The sequence below is a fragment of the Bison bison genome, unplaced genomic scaffold (genome assembly GCF_000754665.1).
Source record: "Bison bison bison isolate TAMUID 2011002044 unplaced genomic scaffold, Bison_UMD1.0 scf7180017864180, whole genome shotgun sequence".
NCBI lineage: Eukaryota > Metazoa > Chordata > Mammalia > Artiodactyla > Bovidae > Bison > Bison bison.
The window spans coordinates 12,591,124-12,614,032 of record NW_011494752.1 but is presented as its reverse complement, the minus strand read 5'-3'; the positions used below and the strand labels follow the sequence as shown (position 1 = coordinate 12,614,032).

Genomic DNA, 22,909 nt, shown 5'->3' with positions numbered 1-22,909 from the left:
GTATTTTGGAAGGCTTTTGTTTTGAACAGCTCATTTGACGGGGTGCATTTTACAGAATTACATCTATCTATATAAATGTATGTGGGGGGAGTCCCTGGTGGCTCAGAGGTTAAAGCGTCTGCCTGCAATGGGGGAGATGCGGGTTCGATCCCTGAGCTGGGAAGATCCCCTGGAGAAGGAAATGGCAACCCACTCCAGTATTCTTGCCTGGAGAATCCCATGGAGGGAAGAGCCTAGTAGGCTACAATCCATGGGGTCGCAAAGAGTCCGACACGACTGAGCTAACTCACTTTCACTTTCACTTTCAAATGTATGTGGAAGGTATAACCAGACCTAATTGAATTTGGAAATATGTTCATGTGTCTAAGGAGAATTTACAGGTTTTCTTCGTATAGCTCCTATAGTGCCACTTATCATTTCTAGGGACATGGTCTTTTTTCAGGCCTACTTTAGAGAATTTCAGCACCTCTTTAGTAGTTCACTGTCTTATCATTTGATGTTAGCTCATTGGCACAATGTTCTATGCATGTTTAGCTTTTACAGTTTATCGACTACCAAAGCTTTTGAATCAGGGGTAGTAATCAAATAGTTTCGAGTTTGTAATTTGAGTTAATAAAATGTGATATGTTCTGAACTTGTAGATTGAAAAAATCGACAAAACTGTCTTAAAAGTTACTATTAACTTCTAAGGGCTAATAGCTATTCTTTTTATTGAATAGATGCGAAAAGTAAGGGTAAAGACAATGTAACTCTTATAATTTGAACTTGATTTCAGTTCCATATAATTATAAAAGTACATCTACATCAGAAAGAGCTGAGTTTTTAAAGAAAGCCCATGTGTTACAGTTATCTCTGTGATGGTGGAGGTTATGTGCTTTGAACTGTTCTTGATTGTAATATAAAAATGCAATGTCATGTTCTAATTTTGGTTTGTTTGATTTACAGTAAATGAACTGGAACTTATCTCTTTTACTTTAGGCTTTCAGATAAACTTCTGTGAAAAGGCACAAAGTAAGCTACAAGTTTTATGATATTATGCTACTTACTTTTTTCATACCCATCTTGGTATTGGGAATGTGTCCACTATTGTTTCAACTAACCAGCCATAGCAGTTTTACTTTGAAAGAGCTTCCATTTTTCATTAGTTTCCCAAATTAAAAAAAAAAAAAATCTGTGTTATATTCTTGATTGTAAATTGTTCTTGCTTTCACTTGGATTGACCTAGGAGAAACATATGTAGGTGTTCAAATGTATGTAAGTATAGGAAGAGATATATAGATATAGACATAGACAGATATACTAGATTTAGAAAGATACACATTCATAGTATATAGTTGTATAGAAAGATGTATATAGATATTTGGACTTAGCCAATTTAAATCACAAGTTGAAGAAAGTTCACTTTTACGATTGGAGTGCAAAAAAGTATATAGTATAACTGTACTCTGAGACTTCATGCTTTACAGTTGACTTATTTTAAAGCATGCATTTAATGAATTTTAAATTTTTTTCTTTAAAAACAAAGCTTTTTTTCTTTCTCCTTTCCACTCCCCTCAAAATAGACCGGGGTTGTATATTAGAGCGCCAGTCTTCATAGACTACAGAATAGGTTTTCTATAGGAAAGCAAAATTTCTAAAGCTAAAACAAATAAACTTTAAACTTAAATGTCATTTGTATAAAATGCAATATAAAAAAGTCCCAATTCAAGAAGACTGTTCTTTAGTTACCACAAATATATCCCAAAAAACAATATGTTCATCTTCTGCTTATTGTTTCATAGAGTGGAGAAGAATAACAATCGTGCTTTTTTTTTCACTTTTTGGCTATGCCATTTGCCAGGATATCAGTTCCCTAATTGAAGTTCCTGGATTGAACCCAGGACCTGGCAGTGAAAGTATGGGCAACTGGGCAACCAGGGAACTCCATGACCACTTTTTTATATACACTATTCTCTTTCCTCCAGCTTTATGAGACATAATTGATACATGTCACTGTGTGAATTTAAGGTACATGCATGGTGGTCTGATACTCTTACATGTTATGAAATGATTACCACAGTAGGGTTAGTTCACACCTCCATCACCTCACTTAACTAAGAGTGAGGACCTTTAACATTTACTCTCTTAGCAGCTTTCAAGTATATAATACTGTGTTGCTAGCTATAGTCACAATGCTGGACATTTTAGATCCTCTGATATGTATCATTTTTAAGCTAGTTCAAAGGAAATAGTTTAACCTGGAGAAAACATTTCTGCTGTTTTAAAACTTTCTGATGGAAGTGAGTGAGTGAAAGTCACTCAGCCATGTCCAAATCTTTGTGACCCTGTGGACCATACAGTCCATGGAATTCTCCAGGCCAGAATACTGGAGTGGGTAGCCTTTCCCTTCTCCAGGGGATCTTCCCAACCCAGGAATTGAACCCAGGTCTCCCACATTGTGGGCATATTCTTTACTAGCTGGAGTGGATAGCCTAACCTTTCCCAGTGGATCTTCCCAACCCAGGAATTGAACTGGGTTCTCCTGCATTGCAGGGGGATTCTTTACCAACTGAGCTATCAGGGAAGTCAATGGAAGCAACATACTTAATTTCCATTGGTTGAACATTATGACTTCCTTGGAAAAGTAGTTAACAAAAATTTATTTCTTGAGTGGTTTTCCCGTGATGTAAATCTATAATGAGTAATAGAATATGCTAGACCCTAGGATAAATATTTTTTAATTGGTCCATATTGTCATCCTTGTCTTACTTGTCATCCTTGTTTTAGTTTAAGCTAAAAATGGTACATGATTTCCTGCTTATAGGGAACCTACACATATGATACATACCTCCATGTAATGAAGTTACAGCTTCTAATTTATGCTAAGTTTTAAATGTATATGACACATTTATTGCGACAGTTTTTATATTTTAACATAAAACATTGTTCTGATATTTAATGTAATTTAAAAATGTTTATGTATGGACATAAAATCTAACTTAAGAAAAATGTTGCCATTTAAAACATTTAGAATTGCATTTACACGGTTGTTTTTTTCTCTTAGTCCTTTGGTGGACTGTAGAGAATAGTCCACAATACGAGAAATACTGATTGTTTTAAGTTTAAATCATGTATACAGCGACTGTAAATCTCTTTGGGTAAGATGCCTTCAGACTGTCTAAATGGTGCGGTGCTGTCTCTTTCCGTTTGCTGTGGAAATACCAGGTTTGAGGTGTTGCATGCTTTACTGTAGCAACAGAACCCAACTGGGAAGTGTGTACATGCCCACCTTTGGTTGCTTTCACCACTTCTTCACACTGACTGGGCTCTCCCTTTTTATTTCTCCATCTTTGTTTGGGAGGTCTCCTTTGAGTTTTCTGGCTTTTGAAATTCCCCAGAGGCTTGGTGGTAAAGAATCCACCTTGCAGTGCAGGAACCATAGGAGCCCCGGTTCGATCCCTGGATCGGGAAAATCCACTGGAGAAGGAAGTGGCAACCCACTCCAGTATTCTGCCTGAGAAATCCCATGGACAGAGGAGCCTGGTGGGCTATAGTCCATGGGGTCACAAAGAGTCAGACATGACTGAAATGACATTAGCATGCACGCATGCACAGTTTTGTGTATTCATTCACAGAGCACATGTTGGACACTGAGGTTCCATCCAGTGATGGAGATTATTGGGGCAGAAGTGAATAGAACAGGTCCCTGCCCCTGGCAGGCTCTTCTTAGTGCAGTGAAGCTGCTGTGTCCCGGGCACCTTTGCTCCCACTGTTCTGTCAGGAGAGAGAACCAGCATGAGGGCTGCTGTTGGAGACCACGGCTCAGAGGTCCTACAGTGGCCAGTCCTGCCGTGGCGTCAGGCAGAGCCGTCTGTGCGGGCTTAGACCTCAGAGGATGTCTCGAGGAAAGGGAGGGTGGGAGCTGGGATGGTGGCGCGGAGGCCAGCTCTAAGTTGACGGCTCTTGTTTTTGTACAGTTGGTACCTGTGTTTTAGGGTAAGTTTTCAGTTGTTGACATCTGTTAACGCTTTTACCCAAGACTGGTCCTGTGATCTGCGTAACTTAAAATTTATAAGTGCAGTTTGGTAATGTTTGCAGAGAATCAGTCTTTCAGTTTGCTCTGGAACATAGCCATTAACTGTATGTTAAAAGTAGCCACTCATTTCTTTGCAAATGAAGGGCTTGAAATCACCAAAGCAGCACTTTCTTACTTATTAGGGTATACTCTAGTGCCAGAATCTCCAGTTTGATTCTGAAGGTGTTTCAAATGATCAGAAAAACTATAATTTAATTCATTAAAAATAATTATATAGCAGACAGTAGTTGGAAGAGGGAATGGAGTACAGAGAACACAAGTACATTTTGTTAAAAGTCCACTAAGTGTGAATGCTGCTTCAATATTCAATTCTCCATCACAGATCAGAAAGACTTATTGTAAGATGGTTCTGATGACTAATGGAAGCTCTGAAGGATTAATTTTTCCCCATTGTTTGACTTACACATAGTTTTTGTTTTTTTTATATTGCTATATCACTATTCCAGTAGTTTATTACAATTGCCTGTTAAAAGTTAGTGAAGTTTTATTGGTGATGTGTGTGTAGGTTTATAATACACACACATACACACGTGTGAGATTGCATATTTAATTTTGGAACCAGATTTTTATAGAAATTCAATAAAAATCCACATTATACCTCATGATCTTTGATCAATTATAGTTTCTGCCTTCATTTGGTTTTTTAAATATATATAAGAATATATATTATCTTATTTATCTTAAGATAAATAAAGTTATTATTTGAGACAACAGTGTTAATATTTCTTTTTAACACTGTTGGATTATTGAATTTTTCTAAAGTCTGAATGTAAGACTACATCAGGGGAAAATACTTTTTTCCGATGTAGAGCTCCTACATTTAGAAGGTTGATTAGTTCATCATTTATCGTTTGGAGATAATGATTTTGTACTTGTAGATATGTTTATGTGATTTATGAGCAAGTTTGATATCTCAGTGACTGTAATGAGCTAACTTGTAAACATACTTCTTTAAAATATAATTTGCCTTGCTTTATAAAACCAGTTTTTCTTTGGATGGGAGGGAGCAGGAGATTTGCTCGAAACAAAGCTTTTGAGATATGGTTTTGTGAGTGTTAAATTTACCTCCATGAGTCTGCATCTTGATTTTTTATTTCTATGAGAATTTTAAGACCCCAGGGCATAGGGATTTTCCTCATAAAACACCTAATGGAATCCTGTGCCAATCAAAGCGAGAGCAGTTGGGAATCTGGCAGATAATCTCACACAGGAGCGCTCTAGCTCTTTCCCCACCACGCGCTGCAGTGTGTTCTCAGCCACGTCTGGAGAATTCTTGGCGGCTGAAGACAACTCCCGGGAGCGCTGAGCGTCTGTACCTTTGCCTTTTGTACTTTCCGTAGCTCTGAAAAGATTCAGTGGCTTTAAAAAATTGTTTTCCCTGAAAATGTTTGCATAGCAACAAGGTGTTTATTTAGAAAACTTCATGTTCCAGAGCTGATTGTTATCCTTGAAGTCAGTAGTAGAAACTACATTACTATTGATTGCTTTGATTAACACTGCACAGCTAAGTATTTGGGGGGAAATGGCGATATCCTAATGACAGATTTTCCTTTCATTGTGAAACTATTCTTTTGAATAAGTACCCTGGATTGTTTTAAAATTGGTAATAATAAGAATGAGCCAATGAAGAGGAGAAAGGATGTTTTGCGAGTCTTCCTAGAAGTTTGAGGAAGTCGTTTGTAAGTTTACTGACTTGGTAAGTTCTGTGAAAGATGATGTTTCCCTCAGGAGGCTGCTTGACTCTGCCGGAGGTGGAGTGTAGAAAACAGGTGAGCAAGCAGTACGGGAGGGGCAAGCCCTCCCGCATTTAGAACTAAGGGCTTAGAACACTTGGTGACTAAACTTCTAATATCCCACTTTATGTAGCAGAAGTCTATACTCACAACTAAAATTTTATTGCTTGAAATTTATTAAACTCAACCATTCTAAGAAACAGAATGACCACATTTGCTATGATTGGAGGTTACGATGGGTTATTTAAATTTACATATATGCTGACGTTAGTTGAAAACTGAGACTTTTGTAGGATTTGCCACAAGTCCTTAGGACTAAACATCTATTCTATTCATCACTATCTTTGTGGACCCTGATAAACTGTCAAGAGAAAGCCCTTCTGCTTAGAAACTATTTTTATACTAATTGAAGCCCATGAATTGTAGTCTTGGCAGAGTCAACTTCTCATGTTCCCTGTAAACCAATTACCATTCCAAGGGGAATGTTACCTAATTATCTCTGGTCTTGGGAGTGATGGGAATATTAATTCTTCCTGAAAATGGTTTTGTTGCTAGAAGAAGAAAGGTTTCAAATACCTATTACACCTTAAAAATCATTTGGAGAAGCTTACTGTGTGTTTTTGAATGAGAAAAAAATGGGTGGTTCTCCCACACTGCAGGAAGTCACACTGCAGGAAGTCTCCCTTCATCTTCCAGTCCAGCTTTACTCTGAGCAATGAGAGGATATTCGACAAGACTTTGGTGAGAAGTTTCCAGAAAGTATTCCCAACTAATTCGCCAATTAATCAAAGTGACTTTCAATTTAGTGTATAAATTAAGGGTGATGGTTTTTAAACCAGGTGCAGTAAATACTTGAATTCTTACTGCATAACTTTGAGTGCTTTGAAAATCCAGACCCAAGTGTCTAGATGAAAAGATATTCCAGAGGAAATTTGCAGGGGCCATGTTGGTGTTCATCTTTCATTAGGTAGAATTCAGTGAATATTACTCAGAAATGAAAATGAAGTGTATACATATTTACTCCTCTTTAGAGAACCTCTTAAAAAGGTTAAGTAAACAGAGGCACGGTGTAACATTTAATAAATATGTATATGCCAGTAGTGGTGAGAGCCACCGCTGTCTTTAAAGATGGATTAAATCTTGAGCCTACTCTGAAGAAGCTTATGTTCTTTAAGAAATTGCACATGTAGAGGCAGACCACGTGGTAGAAGTAAATAACAACAATAGGTAACTCACTTAGTGCTTGCCAAACCCTGTTCTAAGCTTTTTATTTCTTACCTAATCTTCTCTATCACTTTAAAATTATTTACGTTATTAACGCTGTTTCTTCCAATAACCTTTTGAAGTAGGCACATAGATGAGACTGAAGCCCAAAAAAGTGAAGGGCATTTTCCAGTCATGCAGCTACAGAGTGGCCGATGTGTGACGCTGGCCTGGTCACAGGTTACGTGCTGTAAACCATAGCATTTTATTGATTCTTGAAAGAAGCAGTGTGCACTCATAGGAATGATGCTTTAAACCAGATGGGTTTTGAGGGGTCTTCAGTTGAAAATGGTCGTGAGATCTGGACTTATATAACTTTTGATTTTTCTTTTTGTCCCCAGAGAGTTTCAAAATGTTATCTATAAAGTCTGACTAAACATTAAGTGGAGAGATTCCTTCTTGCGGCTCTGAATGAAGGGACAGAAGGGATCTACCACTAGGGAAGAAATGGTTAATGAAAACTCTAAATTCTGACCTAGACAGATGCAGAGAACGGAGTGCTTTGGGTGGGATTGTGAGGCGACTTGTTTGCAGAACAGCTGACAGAGATGAGTAGGTCAGGAGACTGGACCTCTTCCACCACAGTGGTGGTGCAGCCATGTGCTGCTTGAAGACAGACTTGTGCACAGGCTCTCGAAAACCAGTTGATGCTTTTAGCAAAAGATTTATGCTCCTCCTACATTCTTGTAATGAGAGGTGGGAGAAAGAACATTAATTGTTAAAAAACTTTTGATGATAGATGTTTTCCAACTTAGAATAGTATGATAAACCCCATGCACCTATTACATAGCATCACTGATTACAAACTTATGGCCAACTTTACCGTATTTGTTGTACTTCCTTCTGCTAAAACACTGTCAAGCAAGTTCTAATTATCGTTAGTTCATCCACAGATGTGTCAGTCACACATCTTCTAAGTGATAAGGGTTAGACAATGGCTTATCACACTGTTAAGTAAACAAAACAGTATTATCAGACAGCCGCTCAGTGTTCAGATTTCCTCAAATGTCCTACAGGTGCCTTATTCACAGTTGATTTGTTCCAAATTGAGCTCTCAACAAGGTCCACACTGCATTTGGTTGATATGTCTCTTAAATTTCCTTCAAGCAGCTCCATCTTCTCTTCTTTTTTCTCACCACTTATTCATTGAAAAACTTGGGTCGTGTGTTTTGTAGCATTTTGTACACTTTGGATTTGACTGATTACATCCCTTTAGTAATTAGTGTCTCACATGTTCCTCCTTGCCTGCATTTCCTGTTACTTGATAGTTAGCTACAGAAGCTTTGATCCTGTAGAGCTTCAGGTTTGGGACAGGAACACTTGATAGGTGGTGCTGTGTGCTTTTTGTTGCATCACACCAGGAGGCAAGTGATTTCTGGTTGCAGCTCTCCTTAGGACTGATCGGCGGGTTTCGGTGCTGGCATTGTGATCGTGTGGAATAAACTTCCCCATCAGCCTTTCAGCTGATGCTTCTGGCCGCCGTCAGTGGTTTTCATCTAGACTAATTCTTTCATTTGGGACTGGTTAACTTGCATTTCTAAACATTTGTGGTTTTCTGCAAATAGTTGCTGTCTTCAACCAACAAACAGTTTGTGTTTGGGGCATATTGTCGAATGCATGTTACTGCAGTGATCATGTATGACTTAACTGCACCAGTGCTGCTGGCTGTGAGGTACATGTGTATATACGCACACGCACGTACACAAGCCCTAATTGCACTTGTCTATACTCCAAGAGAATTAGACCTGGACATCTGTCTCTTCTTCTTACCCTGGAACATGAGTTAATCTGTTTCCTAACCGGAGTTCTTTTCAACTTTTTTTTAAAGATCTCTCAATCTCTATAGGTAATAAAAAGCCATGTCAAATAATAATTCTTGTCTTTTTTTTTTTTGGTGAAGTTGAGGAACCAGTGGGCATGTGAGACCAGTTCTGCCAAATTAAGATCAGTCCCAAACCGATGCCAGCTTTGCTCATTAATTGATATTCAGCACTTAAGAGTGCTCAGCTCCTCCAGGCATTCCCTTCCCAGGACTTGGGAACCAGGATTAGTCATCCAAAGTCAGTTTGGTGAGAATAGAAGGAAATAGGAGTTCTCATCCAAGATATTAAAAAAAAAAAAACCGCAAAAGACATCAACACCCTGTGTTCCAGTTGGCAGTCACCTTCTCAGTGACTGGTTTATGCTTGTTCAACACGTGTCATTATTCACCTTTCATTAAAATGACAGTTTCTTAAGTGGCTTTTACCTGTCACTATCCCTGTTCAGTCACCCATCTTGTAACTACAGGATGAATGTCTCCCTGTGGTGGTGGTCTGATACGGCTTTGACCTTGCACAGTGGTGAATAACAAACCCGAGAAACCTCCATCAGATGTCTAGGGTAATGCAGCGCTGAAATAGAAAAAGTTGGTTGAGTGTATAAAAGATGATCACAAATCTTGCAACTGAAGGCAGTTAAAAATGCCAGTTGTTTTTTTTTTAAGCCGGAGGATGGTGACTAATGCTTGTGTCATGAAGTTCTGTCAGTTAGGTGCACTTCTTTAGTTAAAGTTTGCTGGCTAATTTTTTTTAGAGAACCTACCTAACTTCTAGCTATGCTTCGTTTGATTAATGTGAACCAAAGAAGCAACAAATTAGATCTATCAGGAAGTACGGACAGAGCCCCCAATCGAGACGTCTGAGTGAAGCTATTTGTCCTAAGGGTGTTAAATCAAAATTTGAGCTTGGATTATTCATTTATTCAAGAAATATTTGAGTCCCTGTGATATGCAGGTGCTATTATAAAAAGTCACCGGAGTGCTAAATCTAATTTCCAGTGGTCAGAAGTCATCCATATGAGTATGTAGGTTCTGAGCGTGAAAATGCTTTTGTTCAGATGTTGACCATGTCCCCGAAGAAGCAAGGGGTTGTTATATAATAAATGAGGTATGCTCTTGAGGACTAGTTTAACATTATATGTTGTAGGCCTTTTGGCCTCTCCTCTAACTATGGATGATATTTTAGAATTGGAGAAACTATCCTTGAAATATAGCGTCCCTTCTGCTTTAGGTGGCACAAGCTGAAGGCTTGCTCACAGGTTTGGGTAGCATAAAAATATCAATTTATAAATACTGGTGAAAATAAGGAAAGATTTACTTCTTGACGTTAACTTCTTTTGCCTTTAGTAAATCTTAATATTCCTCACTTTTCACTGTTTCGCATTTTGACACTGAGGTATTTTCTGACCCTACACAGTCTTCCAGCATCAACTGTGCAACTCAGTTCTGACACTGTCTGCCTGGGTTTAGCATCACATCTCACAGGTGAAAGGGTTCAGCCCCATAAAGTGGCCCTGACTTCAGATTCAGCTGCAAATGGGGTGCCCAGGCTGCACACATTTCTCCCTGGCTGACTGCATGTCACAGGGTTCCCTTAGCACCTCCCCGCCCCCCCCCTCCCCCGCCAGGGTTCACTTGTTTGCTAGAACAGCTCACAGAACTCAGAAGAACACTTCACTTATGTTCACCAATTTATTATAAACGTGTGTAAGTCAGGAAGAGCCAAATAGCAGAGGCTAGGGCAAGGGATGGAGAGAGAGAAGGGCATAGCTTCCCTGCCTTCTCTGGGTGCATCATCCTTCTATCTCTTCTGTCTGTTTGCCAACCAGGAAGCTCAGAGCTAATTTTAGGGAGTTTTTATGAAACTTTCATTGCAAAGGTATGACTGATTAAATCGTTGACCTTTGGGAATTGAACTCAGTCTCCACACCCTCTCCCTTCTTTGGTGGTTGGTGGGTGGGGCTGAAAGTTATCACCCTCTGATCACTTGACTGGTTTTTCTGGCCACCAGCGCCCCCCATCCTGAAGTTCTGTACGCCCTCCCCACCCTCCACCTAATTAGCATAAACCCTGATATAGTGGAAGAAGGCTTGTCATGAATAATAAAAGATGTTTATTACTTAGGAAATTCCAAGGGTTGTAGGAGCTCTGTCCTAGGAGCCTCAGACAAATATCACGTGCATTTTTTTTTTTTTTTTTTTAGTTATTGATACATCACAGATAGTGTCTGTAGCAAAACCTCATGCATACAGCAGACACATAGCTTTGAATCAGTACAGTTTCTAGACAGGCTAATCTGGAGTTAACCTGGAAGGAAGAGTGGGTACCTACCCACTGTCTCTTTGGCCATTGGATAGTTGATTTTCTGTTGTGAAAAGGATCAAGATGTCCTGTCTGAGGACTGAGTGGTACCTCCAGTGTGATGCTAAATTGTCTGTAAAAGAAACAGCTTCCTTTATCCTAATCTACTTGCTAATTTAGAGGATTAGTTGAGAAAAGTTAATTATTTATGACTGTGTGGGAATCCTTATTGGTATTTTAGGCTGATGAGGAGAGAAATTAGATGAAGAAATTAACAAAATGACAAAAATCTGGCTTTGTTGCATGAGAGTCCCTTGAACTGCAAGGATATCAAACCAGTCAATCCTAAAGGAAATCAGTCCCGAATATTCATCGGAAGGACTGATACTGAAGCTCCAATACTTTGGCCACCTGATGCAAAGAAATGAGTCATCAAAATGATGCTGGAAAAGATTGAAGACAGGAGGAGAAGGGGATGACAGCATGAGATGATTGGATGGTATCACCAACTTGATAGACATGAGTTTGAACAAGCTCTGGGAGTTGGTGATGGACAGGGAAGCCTTGCAAAGAGGCAGACACAACTGAGCGACTGAACTGAACTGATAATGGTATTATTCTAAGTAAACTCTGTAAGGAGAAGTCAGATCTGGTTTTTTTAGGAGCTGCCCAGTCGAGTTCCTGCTGTTGGCTGAAATGGTCACCTCCTTAGCCTTGTGTCCTGGAACCACTCACTGGAGCTCTAGGTCAGTGGCACTTGCTTTGCCTTCATTGTGTCATGCACATGTTCTTTTCTTAGCACTGTGGTGCATATAAAAAAAGGTGTGAAGCACTGATTGGAAAAATACTGACTGTATTATTAGAAAATACGGTGAATGTGCTTGTTTCATTTATAGGTGGTGGGAAGTTAAAATGGTGATGGTAGGATGTTGTGGGTTTGCCACACAAGAAAAATAAATGTGATATAAGACCAGAGGGCACTTTGTTACCTGTTAGAGCTCAAGCATACCGTTGTGAGAACACCTGCACCTCTGCCTCCACGGTAAGGCTGGTGGAAGCTTCTGCGTGGCCTCAAGGTATTGGAAACTGAAACAAGCCCTGTGACTCTTTTTGGCACAGTTTTCCTAAGTTTGCATATTATGTGACTTGTCCCACTAGAAGGAGGGCCACTGTGGATGGTTTTCCAGAAATCCTATCAGATTGGCGCATGCTGAGACAGTAACTTCAGACTTTGGGAAACCTGAGGGGTCTAATGGGGAGGCCTGCCCATCTCAGGAGAAGGGAGCTGTCTAACCATCAGCGTAGAAAGTTTTGTTGGAGTTGATCAACACGGCGTTTATGTCTCACTTGTCTCCATGGGGCCCCTGTTGGTGTGTTCACACGTTTGAGGCTTGAGAGCAAAATGCCCTGTGGATTTGGCTGAGTTTGGGGGGTTACGTGGATTTCAAGTGTTCTGCTGCCTGGACAAGGTGCTGGGAGCCATTACTGACTGGTGTGCCGTGAATGTTCCCCTCCCTGACCAGGGTTCTCAGCGTGTGTGGCCACCGAGCTTCTGTGTGGAGGGAAGTAGGGTAGGTGTGTCGTGGGCTAGGCCTTTTGTACGGGGACCGTGAAGGACGAAGGTATAACGGAGATGCTCAGTAAGCTGGAGACATGTGAGGGACTCAGAATTCTCAGCGCATCTGTCTGCCTCTCCCTCCGCGCTGGGACAGAGGTATGCTGACGGCCATGGCTGCCACCACTCTGCATCCATTTGGAACCTTCGCAGCTGGAATTCCCACTGTTAGGGTCCCATGGTGGCTGTGCTTGCACTGCCATTGGAGCAGGGCATTGTGGAGGGAGGGAATTGCCTTGGATAGCGATTCCTGTTTTCTTGGAGATTAAAATATTGTTAATTTAGCTGATTCCCAATCATTGGACCACCAGGGAAGTCTGCATACTTATATTTTTAAGGCCTTTTTTTTTTTTTTAACGTGTTCTCTCGGCCTCAGCAAGGTTAGTTTTAGAGAATAGATCGGTCGCTTTTAGAAAGTTCTGGTGTCAGGAGCAAGGAAGTTATAATTAAAATAGAAAAGAAAAGAAAAAAAAAACCCTTAGTGTAGAAAAACTGAAACAGAAAAGCAGAAAAAAATTTAAAAATCACTGATGATTTTAGCACTATGAATTAATTAACAGTGATGTTCTGGAGAGTGTGTATATAAATTATATACACATGTGCTTTAGTAAAATGATAGTTTATTAGACACATTACACACTGCCTGATTAAAAGGGGAAAAAAAAGCCCTTAAACTATTAACGTTAGTTCTAATGTTAGTAGTCTTTTGTGGTGTGTTTTCTTGGTGGTAGTGTGGTATTCCCAATGTGGGTGTGCCATATTTTTTATAACTCATCTAACACAAATATCTCTGCTTTGGATAACTTTCTTTGTTTAGTCTTTAACTTCCTAAAGGACGGACACTTAGGGATGGAGTTATTGGCTTAGCCATCAGGACACTTTGAGGTGTTCTGTAGGTATCACCCTCTAGAAACTGGGCCAGTTAACATTCATTCACAGCAGCGCATCGTTTGTTCTTTTGTTTGTCCGTATTCGTCTGCTGACTGAAGAAGTGTTGAGGATTTATGTGTCTGGTGTAATTCTTGGGCCACTGAGGCACATGAGAAGTAGTTTCTGCACTGCTGGAGCTGAGGTGGGTAATGGACACCACCTGACTACACACAGCTGTGAAGGTGCAGCTGTGGTAAAGTCCCTTGGGGACCGCTGCCTATCATACCTTCATGAACTTTGATATTAGGGCTCTCTATTTATGTGTGGTATTTAAGGCAAAAATTGAATTTTATTTTTTAAATTAAAAAAATTGAATTTTATTTTTGGATGACTAGAAGAATTTGAAATTTTTTTTCATGTTAATGGCTTATTTCTATTCTATTTGTATTCTTTCTTTTGTTAATTACCCATTCATGCCATTTGTGTATTTTCTAATGGGGATATTTGCTGTCATTGATTGGTAAGGCCCTTATACCCTCTCCTGGTGTGTCATTGCAGAAGGTAGTGGCTTCAACTGAGGCTCTGCAGTTCAGACAGAGGGCTTCCCTCTTTGCCTCTCAGTGACCCTGGGGTCCTCACAGCAGAACTTGGGTATGTGGAGGTCCAAAGCCAAGATTCTGTCTGCATGGTGGTGTGGACAGGCTTCTCAGGTCCTGCAAATTTTAGTAGAGCCTGGACATTTATGCTGTACTGGTGATCCTGGGAGGGTCTTCCTGAACTGGCTGGCTTCCTGGGTATTTTTGAGGAGTTTGGACTAATCGGGATTTGGCCAGTTTAGTTGGAGGAGTTGCATTTGTTTGCTGGTTATTGACATCCCGTCTGTGTTAGTCCTTATCACAGCAGTTCCGACACGTAAGGGACAGTTTGTAATCTTGGTTTTACAGATGTGTGGATTACTAGACCACAGAAATATCCCTCTTTTTATCTTCATCAGTATTTCATTGATGCTCACTTAATATCTAGCAAAAGTACTTTTCTTCCCTATCCCTCCCACCACAGTCCCTTTTAATTTTGGCAGGATACCAAAGGCAGTCGTCTTTGTGGGTGGGTCAGTGCTTTGTCCTTTTGTCCCCTCGCCTGGCAGACTGGCTTGCATATAAGTGTGACATTTCTGCACCTCTGGCTACATAACTTCTTTCATTGGACTTCCCTCAAATCCATCTTACACACACAAGTGTTAAAATGTGATGAAGGGGCTGTTGGTTTCTTAAACTCAGCACAGTCCAGTTTCCAGAATACTTACGTAAATGGGTGAGTGACAGTGTTTTGTTTTATTGATGAGAGCTCAGAGTTCTAAGTGAGATCTTATTAATTTTTGGATGTTGCTTACCCTTATGTACCAAATTCTGGAAGAGGAGGAAGCAATGTAATGTTAGCTGATAGTGGCTCGTTTAATGATTGGAATGCCTGGGACTGTGAGCCTAGAATGGACAAAGTTGCCCATTTCTCCTGATTCCAAGTCAATGTCCTTCCTCTCTTACTCTTTTGAGTTCATGATATAAGAGAGAGCACTTGTCACGGTAGTCATGGAGGCAGAAAAGGGCATGAAAGTAAACTCTGCCACTTTATTTCCTCATTTCTGAAGTTGTTTGAGGTTGCATAGTTGCAATTGTCTTCCTCTTTTCCGGTGATTACAGATAACTTGAAAAATTACTCTGGATATTCTGTTTTGCAAATGACGTTACTCAGAGCCAAGGGAGAAATGAGAATTTAAGGCAGTTCTTTTCCCCCACCCTTGGTGGGGTGCTCTGAACACTTGTAGATCAGTCGCTAGTATTCCTGGAGGTATGATAGGAGTGCTCTGTTGTAGTTAAGGTTCCCACCTACTCTTGGCCATGGTTCTGGGGAGTCCCCTGTGGTGGCAGGGTGCTTCCTCCAGAGAGACTGATCTGATCACCTTTCCATCATTTCTGCCAGCTCCTCTGGCATGTGAATAGTGGCTTAAAACAGCAACTGTTTAATTCTTCATGATTATGTTTGTTATTCACATGTCTGTGTTCAGCTCGTTGGTCTGCTGGGGCTGCTTCAGCTTAGCTGGACTGGCCGGGCCTTCAGGCCTCCCGCTCCATGTGCTCCTTCATCGTCCAGGAAGCTTGACTGACCTGCTTTCCATTTAGACTCAGGAACTCTGCAGGAGGGTGAGAGTGGAACCAGCAAGGGCACATCCCAGGCCTGCCTGGAGTCAGGAGGGGGACACAGATTCCACCTGCGATGGCAGGAGCAGCCGAGTCACGTTGCAGAGAGGCATGGACACGGAGCTGTGGTTCATTGGTGGCTATTTCTGTAACAGTCTACGGCAGAAACCACAGATCTGAAAGCTGAAAGATGTCTTCCTTTCAGCCTCAATATTCAGAGTTGTTCTGTGGTCGGAATTAGAGCAAAAGATACTCCTGGGCCGTAGTGAGTATGGATATGCTTGGACAGGTCCTCTTGCTTCAGAATCACTGTTCTGATTATTCTTGAAGATCCCATGCTTGGGAATGCTCCTCCCATGAGAACTGTGAGGAAGAAATTGTAGAGTGATGATACCGGAAAGGTTGTATAAATGTCACTGGCATCCTCTTAAGGCAGAACTTTGAAACCAGAATTTCAAGGGTGACGCAGAAAGGTTGACCCCTCTGTCCTTGGAGTGGCTGAGTAGAGCTTGAGGCTGCTGAACCACCTCGGCCAGCTTCGGGGCCAGCTGTGGTTCTCATTTTCTCCCTGCATTAAACAGATGTCCTCATTGTCATATAAATTGTGGCATGAAAAAAGTCAGACAGCCTTGCCCTAAAGGACACAGCAGCGCTCTGGGAATATGACTGGATGAAGACACATACTGTTTTCCTTATCAGTCAGGGTTTCTGGGTGCAAACAGTAGAAACTGATTCCAGCTGATTTAACCCACGCTTTTTGTTGTCTGGGTCTGTCCCTGTCAGATTTATTCCCAGATCAGTAAACATGTGAACCTATTTTCTATATCAGGCACTGAACTTGGGTTTCAGGTATACAAAGACAGTCTCCTCTATGGGAAACTCCTTCCATATAAATAAGGCGTTTGACCTGCCTTGTTTCTATCCTACTGCAGATAAAGGGGGAGGGTCTGTTTATTTCTGTTGATTGGTTAGGAATTTATTATTTGGTGACAGTCTTACCAAAGGGAGGATTATAATCACAAATTTGTAGTCTTTCTTGATAGTGACTTTAAATTACTTGTAAAGCTATTTTAATCCCTGTTAGCTTCTAAAAATCTCCACTAGCCATCTATAGTATCCTTATACTCTTTTCTGCCCGTTGCAGGCAATAGAAAAAAAAAAATCCATATTGATCCAATATCCTGTTTGTTTGTAGTTTTGTCAAAATATCTGAATACATGGTGACAGGTTGCCTTTAGGGTTTAGTTTTTTGGGGCCCTTGAGAAAGAGAGGTAAAGACAAAAAAGATCAGAACTAAGAAAGGTTCTTAGAGAATGAATATAGAGGAAGAGATGCTTAAACAAGCAAACAAAAAGGCTCATGCCTACATTCAGAAATAGCCCTTAAAGTATTATAGAAGCTGCCTCTTTCTACCTTACCGTCCACCTCACCTTTGATGGCCTTTCTGGGGTGTTCATTGTCCTCTTAAATGTGGGGTGCACTGCTGAGAATGGGTCATGTAACTCAATCTCAGACTCTGAGTCATTGCTGGTTATAGATACTTCGAACTTTTATAGAACTCTTTAGTGTATTTTGTTGGTGAAAGATCAAAATATATACTTGGACTGTTTTTAAGGTAGCTGCAGTTGTTTCTGAAGTCGAGTGTGTTTAAATCTCATTTATGTAAGTTAAGTCACATTCTGTTCCTTGTGTGCATGTTCATTTATATAGTAAATGTCCTTTAAGGACCCTAATTTATTTTTGTTTAATGTGAATGCAGTGTGAAAAGGAATCTGTGTGTGTGTATGGTTGTGTGTGTATTATATAAAAATATTTATTTTCAAAAGAGCAGTTTGAGTAAGTTTTAATTATAGTCACATGTTTTATTTGCCTACAAAGGTTAGCTACTGTCCTGTCAAGTTGGGCTTTTGCAGAGAGGGCCAGTTTGAGTGTCTGTCTTTGGACAGTTTTCACAGTGATTCTGTGTTCTGTTATTGTCCTTAGCATTTAATCTTTTATCACTTTTTCACCCTGCAGAGAATATGGGTGATGTACCAGTCAGTTTCAAACATACACACGACAGGTGGTGTTCAGCCTTTGATTTGGGGAGCTTGTAAGCATTGAGCTAATTCAAATTTATGATCACACAGGTTCTTAATTTGCCATATAAGGTGTCATTCATAGATGCCAGTATTTTGGGGGCCACCTTTTCTGCCCACTACCATCTGCCTCTGGTCCCTATGTAATTACATCTGTCCCACATGCAAAATACATTCGGCCTCCTCAACATTTCCCAGAAGTCTTGGCTCATTACCAAATCAGCTCAGGTCCAGACCTTGTTTAGACATCAGCTAAATCAGCTCACCAGTCCCAAATTTCGTCATTGGAAGCATCTCAGTCAGGTATGGGTGAGGCTCTGGAGTATGATCCATCATGACACCAGCTTCTTCTCCATCTGTGAACCTAGTAACTAGACGATGAATTATCTGCTTCCAAAAAATGTACAGTGGTAGGTTAGGCAGTGGATAACCATTAGGGAGATTTTCATTCAAAAAGGGAGAAAACTGAAGGCAGAAAGGAGTGAGCAGGCAGTCACAAATAATTTCAGAATCTAGCAGGGCCTGCGAATGGTCCTCCACCTTTAAACCTTCCTTAAAGACAGTTTGCAGGACATGAAAGAACTTACTCATTTAAAGCTGCTGCTTGTTTGCTGCTGAACCTCTTCCCAAAGGTTTTTCTTCTACCAGTACTATATTTTGCTAGTGATTCTTTTACCTAATCATCTGATCACCATATTATCATTAAAAGGATAAATATATGTGTACAAAAATAAAACCTCTAAACTTTTCAGTTTCACGTGAACAAAAGTTTTAACTGTTTTTGGTGTCACTAAGTACCTTTCATAATTTTTTCTCAGTGTTGTGTAACTTTTCATACCCTTGCCATTTTTTGTATTTTTTCTTGATTTGTGGGATGTTATATGTAGTTATATATAGTTAGTTTTTGATTTTATATGGCAAGAATTTTCCAAGTCTTTATTTAACTTTTTAAAGTTTTGTTTTTGCATATTTAATACCTTTTGCATGTATAGTTTGAATATCCCTTCTCTACTTGCGATCAAATTAAAAATTATTATTATCTTTTTTTAAAAAGGCACCCAATAGGACAACTTCTGTGGAAAATTCACATTGTACTCTGCTTATTTCTGACAGTGGGCTCCTTAGGAATCACTGTTATCCTGTATCAAGGCATGTCCCTGGGAGCCGCTCCTGGAGCCCCATAGGAGCCCCGTGCTCCTGCCCTGTGGTCCTGTCCTGCCAGCGTGGTGCTCTCAGCCTTCCAGTCTCCTCAAAGCCCTGGGCCGAGTGGGTTGAGCCCTCTGACCCCTCTTCTGAATCCACTGAGGCAGGAAGGGGTTTGGATGGGAGAGATGTTGTTGGAATAGGTAGATCTGTGTATGATACATTGTGAAAAATGAATGTTGTAAAATGTATCCTTAATGTGTACATGCAACCAAGATGTACTAAAAATGAGGAAAAACCCAACTCTGTTACAAAATTTCCATATAGTAAACCCCTACACTAATGATTTTGTAAGATTTATTGACATAGGAAAAAAATGCATCTGTGACTAAAGCATGTTGCAAATCAGTACTGTGGCCTGACTTTGATTGTAGAGGGAAAAAGATATCTGTGTAGAAAATAGTCTGCAATAGACAACGGTTATTTTGGGATAATTGGACTTTTAAGTGTATATACAAGTTTTTAAAACCCTATATACTTATAGGTGTATATATAATATTACATATTTTTGTTTATCTTTTCTGAATTTTCTGGCTTTTCTGTAAAGGACTTTTTAAAAAGAAATATAACATAAAACATTGATAATTTCTCTCTTCCCAAGCCAAATAAATTGCCCCAGAGAAATGATGGTTTGGCTTGCCCGTGTTATTAACTTGAAATTGACTGTTTCATGATGTTTTTAGCATCATGGTTGTGAAATGCTTTATATTCTTCACTCAGTTGTTCATATTGCATTTAAGGGGAAATGATTTTTATTAAACTAAAGAATTAAACCGTAACACTGGAAAGGTACTGATATTTTAGTATTTTTCAATATATCTGCCTAGGAGAATGATTTTTATAGTGGTATTTTTACATGCAAAAGCCTTAGCACCTCTGAACAATATAAACTGAAAGCACTGAGTGCTGTCTTCTGTTCTTTTGGAGACAGTGAGTGATTTGTGGTTAGTAACAACGTTGGATCATTTTTATTTACTTTTTCTTAATTCTGAGAAATTCTTGGCCACCTCTCAAAATATTACATTAACTATATGTTAAAGCAGAATTTCCTTCGTCTTGGTGTGAATTTCTTATGCCCTCAGAATCCTACCTGTTTTATAGTACTTGAAACTTTTACTTTTTATTTGTTATTTCTTAGGTAAACGCAAAGCACTGAAGTTGAATTTTGCAAATCCACCTTTCAAATCTACAGCAAGGTTTACTCTGAATCCCAATCCTGCAGGAGTTCAAAACCCACACATGTGAGTATTCCTGGTAATCAAATAAAAGGCTCAACTCAAGCAAAGGTTTTAAAGTTATTGTTATTTTATCAATTTTTGCAAGTCAAGGGGTTGTTGTTTCTCCTATTTTATGGGCCATTTGAAATATTGCTATTTGGACTTAGAAAAGCTGTTGATCCTATAGTCTGAAGTAGGCAAACACAATTTTCCTTTCTAAAGTTTTACTTGAAGAAAAGAGCTGAAGATTCAGATACTTTTATACTGTTTTAATTTCTCTCATTGAACACTGAGAGTATTGTTAATACCCCTCCTTCTGGATTTCCAGTTGAGTTGTGAGTAGTATTCAGAAGGGTGGAGACGTGCACAAATCACCCCCACTCACAGGTGACAAAGCTGACTCCCATTCTGAACATACCTAGTGCCTGTCGGATTTCCGTGTCGTAGTAAGTGGAAAGAGGATGTGCATGTCAATGTGCAGGTGTTAGTGATTCTTTAAAAACTGAAAAATAGAAATGACATTATCTTAATAGCACTTCACTGAAAAGTATTAAAAATATATTGGTTAATGTAAAACATTCTTATTACAATAATATTTTACAGAAACCTTTGAATCGAAGTGAAGTGATGTGTTAAATAATAGTGGCTTCTCCTCAAACCTGGCAGGAACATGAAGGGTCAGAGCCAGCAGATTTACATTTCTACTCATGTCCAGAAAGAAAAAAATTTCACCCATTTCTAGTATTGAGAACTATAAAGCAAGTGGTGGAGGACACAGTTAAAAAAGCTGTCAGATCCATTAGTTTATAGCTTTGTAATAATTCCTCAACAATTTGCATTCAGACTTTATTAGACTACAGATACGTTTATTCTTTCCAAAGAGGCGCGTTTATTGCTGTTTTCTTTTGAAATTGGGCATGCACAGTCACATTGGTAGAAGAGTGTCTTGCAGTAGGGATGCTGAAATATTTTTAAAGCATCAGTGTCTAGAAGGAAGGAATATATGTATGTGTATGCTCTTAGGCTTACACCTGTTACCTTAAGGGAAATGAAAGGTATTTTAAATGAAAACTGAGTAGCAGTTTATTTGGCTGGGCGTGGTGTCTGTCAGCTTTATTAGACTACTTCATTAGACTGCTGTTCCCAATGAGGTTTCTTGTCAGAGCTCAACCTTTTTACCTTCTCCGAAACATATTGAGGAAGGAAATTCTTAGTATTGCCTAATTAGTCCAAGCTCCAGCAGCAAGGAAACACTCAAAAGAACCTCCTTCCTCTTTTCCTAGAATTTCTAGTGAAAGCTAGTACAAAGCTAATTCCTGAACAAAGTCCATTTCTGTTACCTTGGTTGCTAATTGAACCTCATGTTTGACATCTGAGAAAGAAAAGATATGTAGTAATCGCCGAACTTAACAAATCTTTCTTTCATTTTTTTTTTTTTTTAAAGCCCCCTTGGACAAAGAGAAAGACAACCTGATTTGCATTTAGAACTTAGAAAAACATTCCCATATCTGTACTCTCTTCTCTCACGACTTCTTCATGCCTAGGGGAATTCATGGACAATTTCTTTTTTAAACAGTGAACAGTATGAAAGTAAACGTTCTTCCAAAATTTAAGTCAATCAGGTCCCTCCTTCCCCTCGGCCCTTTCTCTTTTTTAAACCTACTACTTCATAGTAGTCCTGTAACCAGCTAGGTTTCTTTCTTGTCTCTTCTCAGCAGGTGTTAAAAGTTAGAGAGGACACAGTAATAGACATTTTTACTTTGTGGTAGACTCTTTGGAACTTGATTCTGGTATGTACACGATTTAGACCCTGCCGTTGAGTTTTGTTATTGGCACTGGTCTGTACCTGGATTGGGAATAGGCAACTACCAAAATTGATACTCGTCAAAGACAGTTCTTCGCTGCTTAGTGGACTGGCATATCTCCTACCTCCCACCCACCTCCATGGGGCTCCTTCTGTGTCATCTCAGGGCTCATCACTGTTCAGGATAAGTTTGCAATTAGAAAATACAACTTGCAGTATGTAGGGGCTTTGAAAAAGATGTTTAGCTGCTCAGTCGTGTGTGACTCTTGGTGAGTCCATGGACGGTGGCCCACCAGGCTCCTCTGTTCCTGGGGTTTTCCAGGCAAGAATACTGGAGTAGGTTGCCATTTCCTCCTCCAGGGGATCTTCCCCACCGAGGGAAGATAGCACCTCTGTGCCAAAATGTTTCCTTCTCCTAAAATATCCTTGCATTCAGTGTTGTTTGTTTTTAACTTTAGTTGTAGATATAAATATAAACTTTAAAAATGAGCTTAGAGCACGATTAGATGAAACGTGAGCAGCTAATGAAGTTAAGCTTCGTCCCAGGCACGAGTTTCAGGCCCTTTTTGGCGTTGTGTGGGTGCAGGATTCTGTGGAAGATTGAAAAAAACAAGACAGTGGCCTTACTTTCTGAGAAATAGCAATTTAAATAAAATTTCAAGAAGACAGCGATTCGAGAAGTAAGGCATGGGGTAATACAGATCAAGTGTCAAATGAGTGGTGCAGGAGGGGCAAG

General features: G+C 39.8%; 1 protein-coding gene across 1 annotated transcript in view; it reads left to right on the top strand.

The window, feature by feature from the left end:
* Positions 1-22,909, top strand: part of MAP2K4 (mitogen-activated protein kinase kinase 4) — a 70,763-nt gene that overhangs the window by 3,860 nt on the left and 43,994 nt on the right. The window contains exons 2-3 of the mRNA XM_010843186.1: positions 979-1,011; positions 20,291-20,393. Coding sequence (XP_010841488.1) covers positions 979-1,011; positions 20,291-20,393 — 136 coding nt within the window. The remainder of the gene's footprint in view (positions 1-978; positions 1,012-20,290; positions 20,394-22,909) is intronic.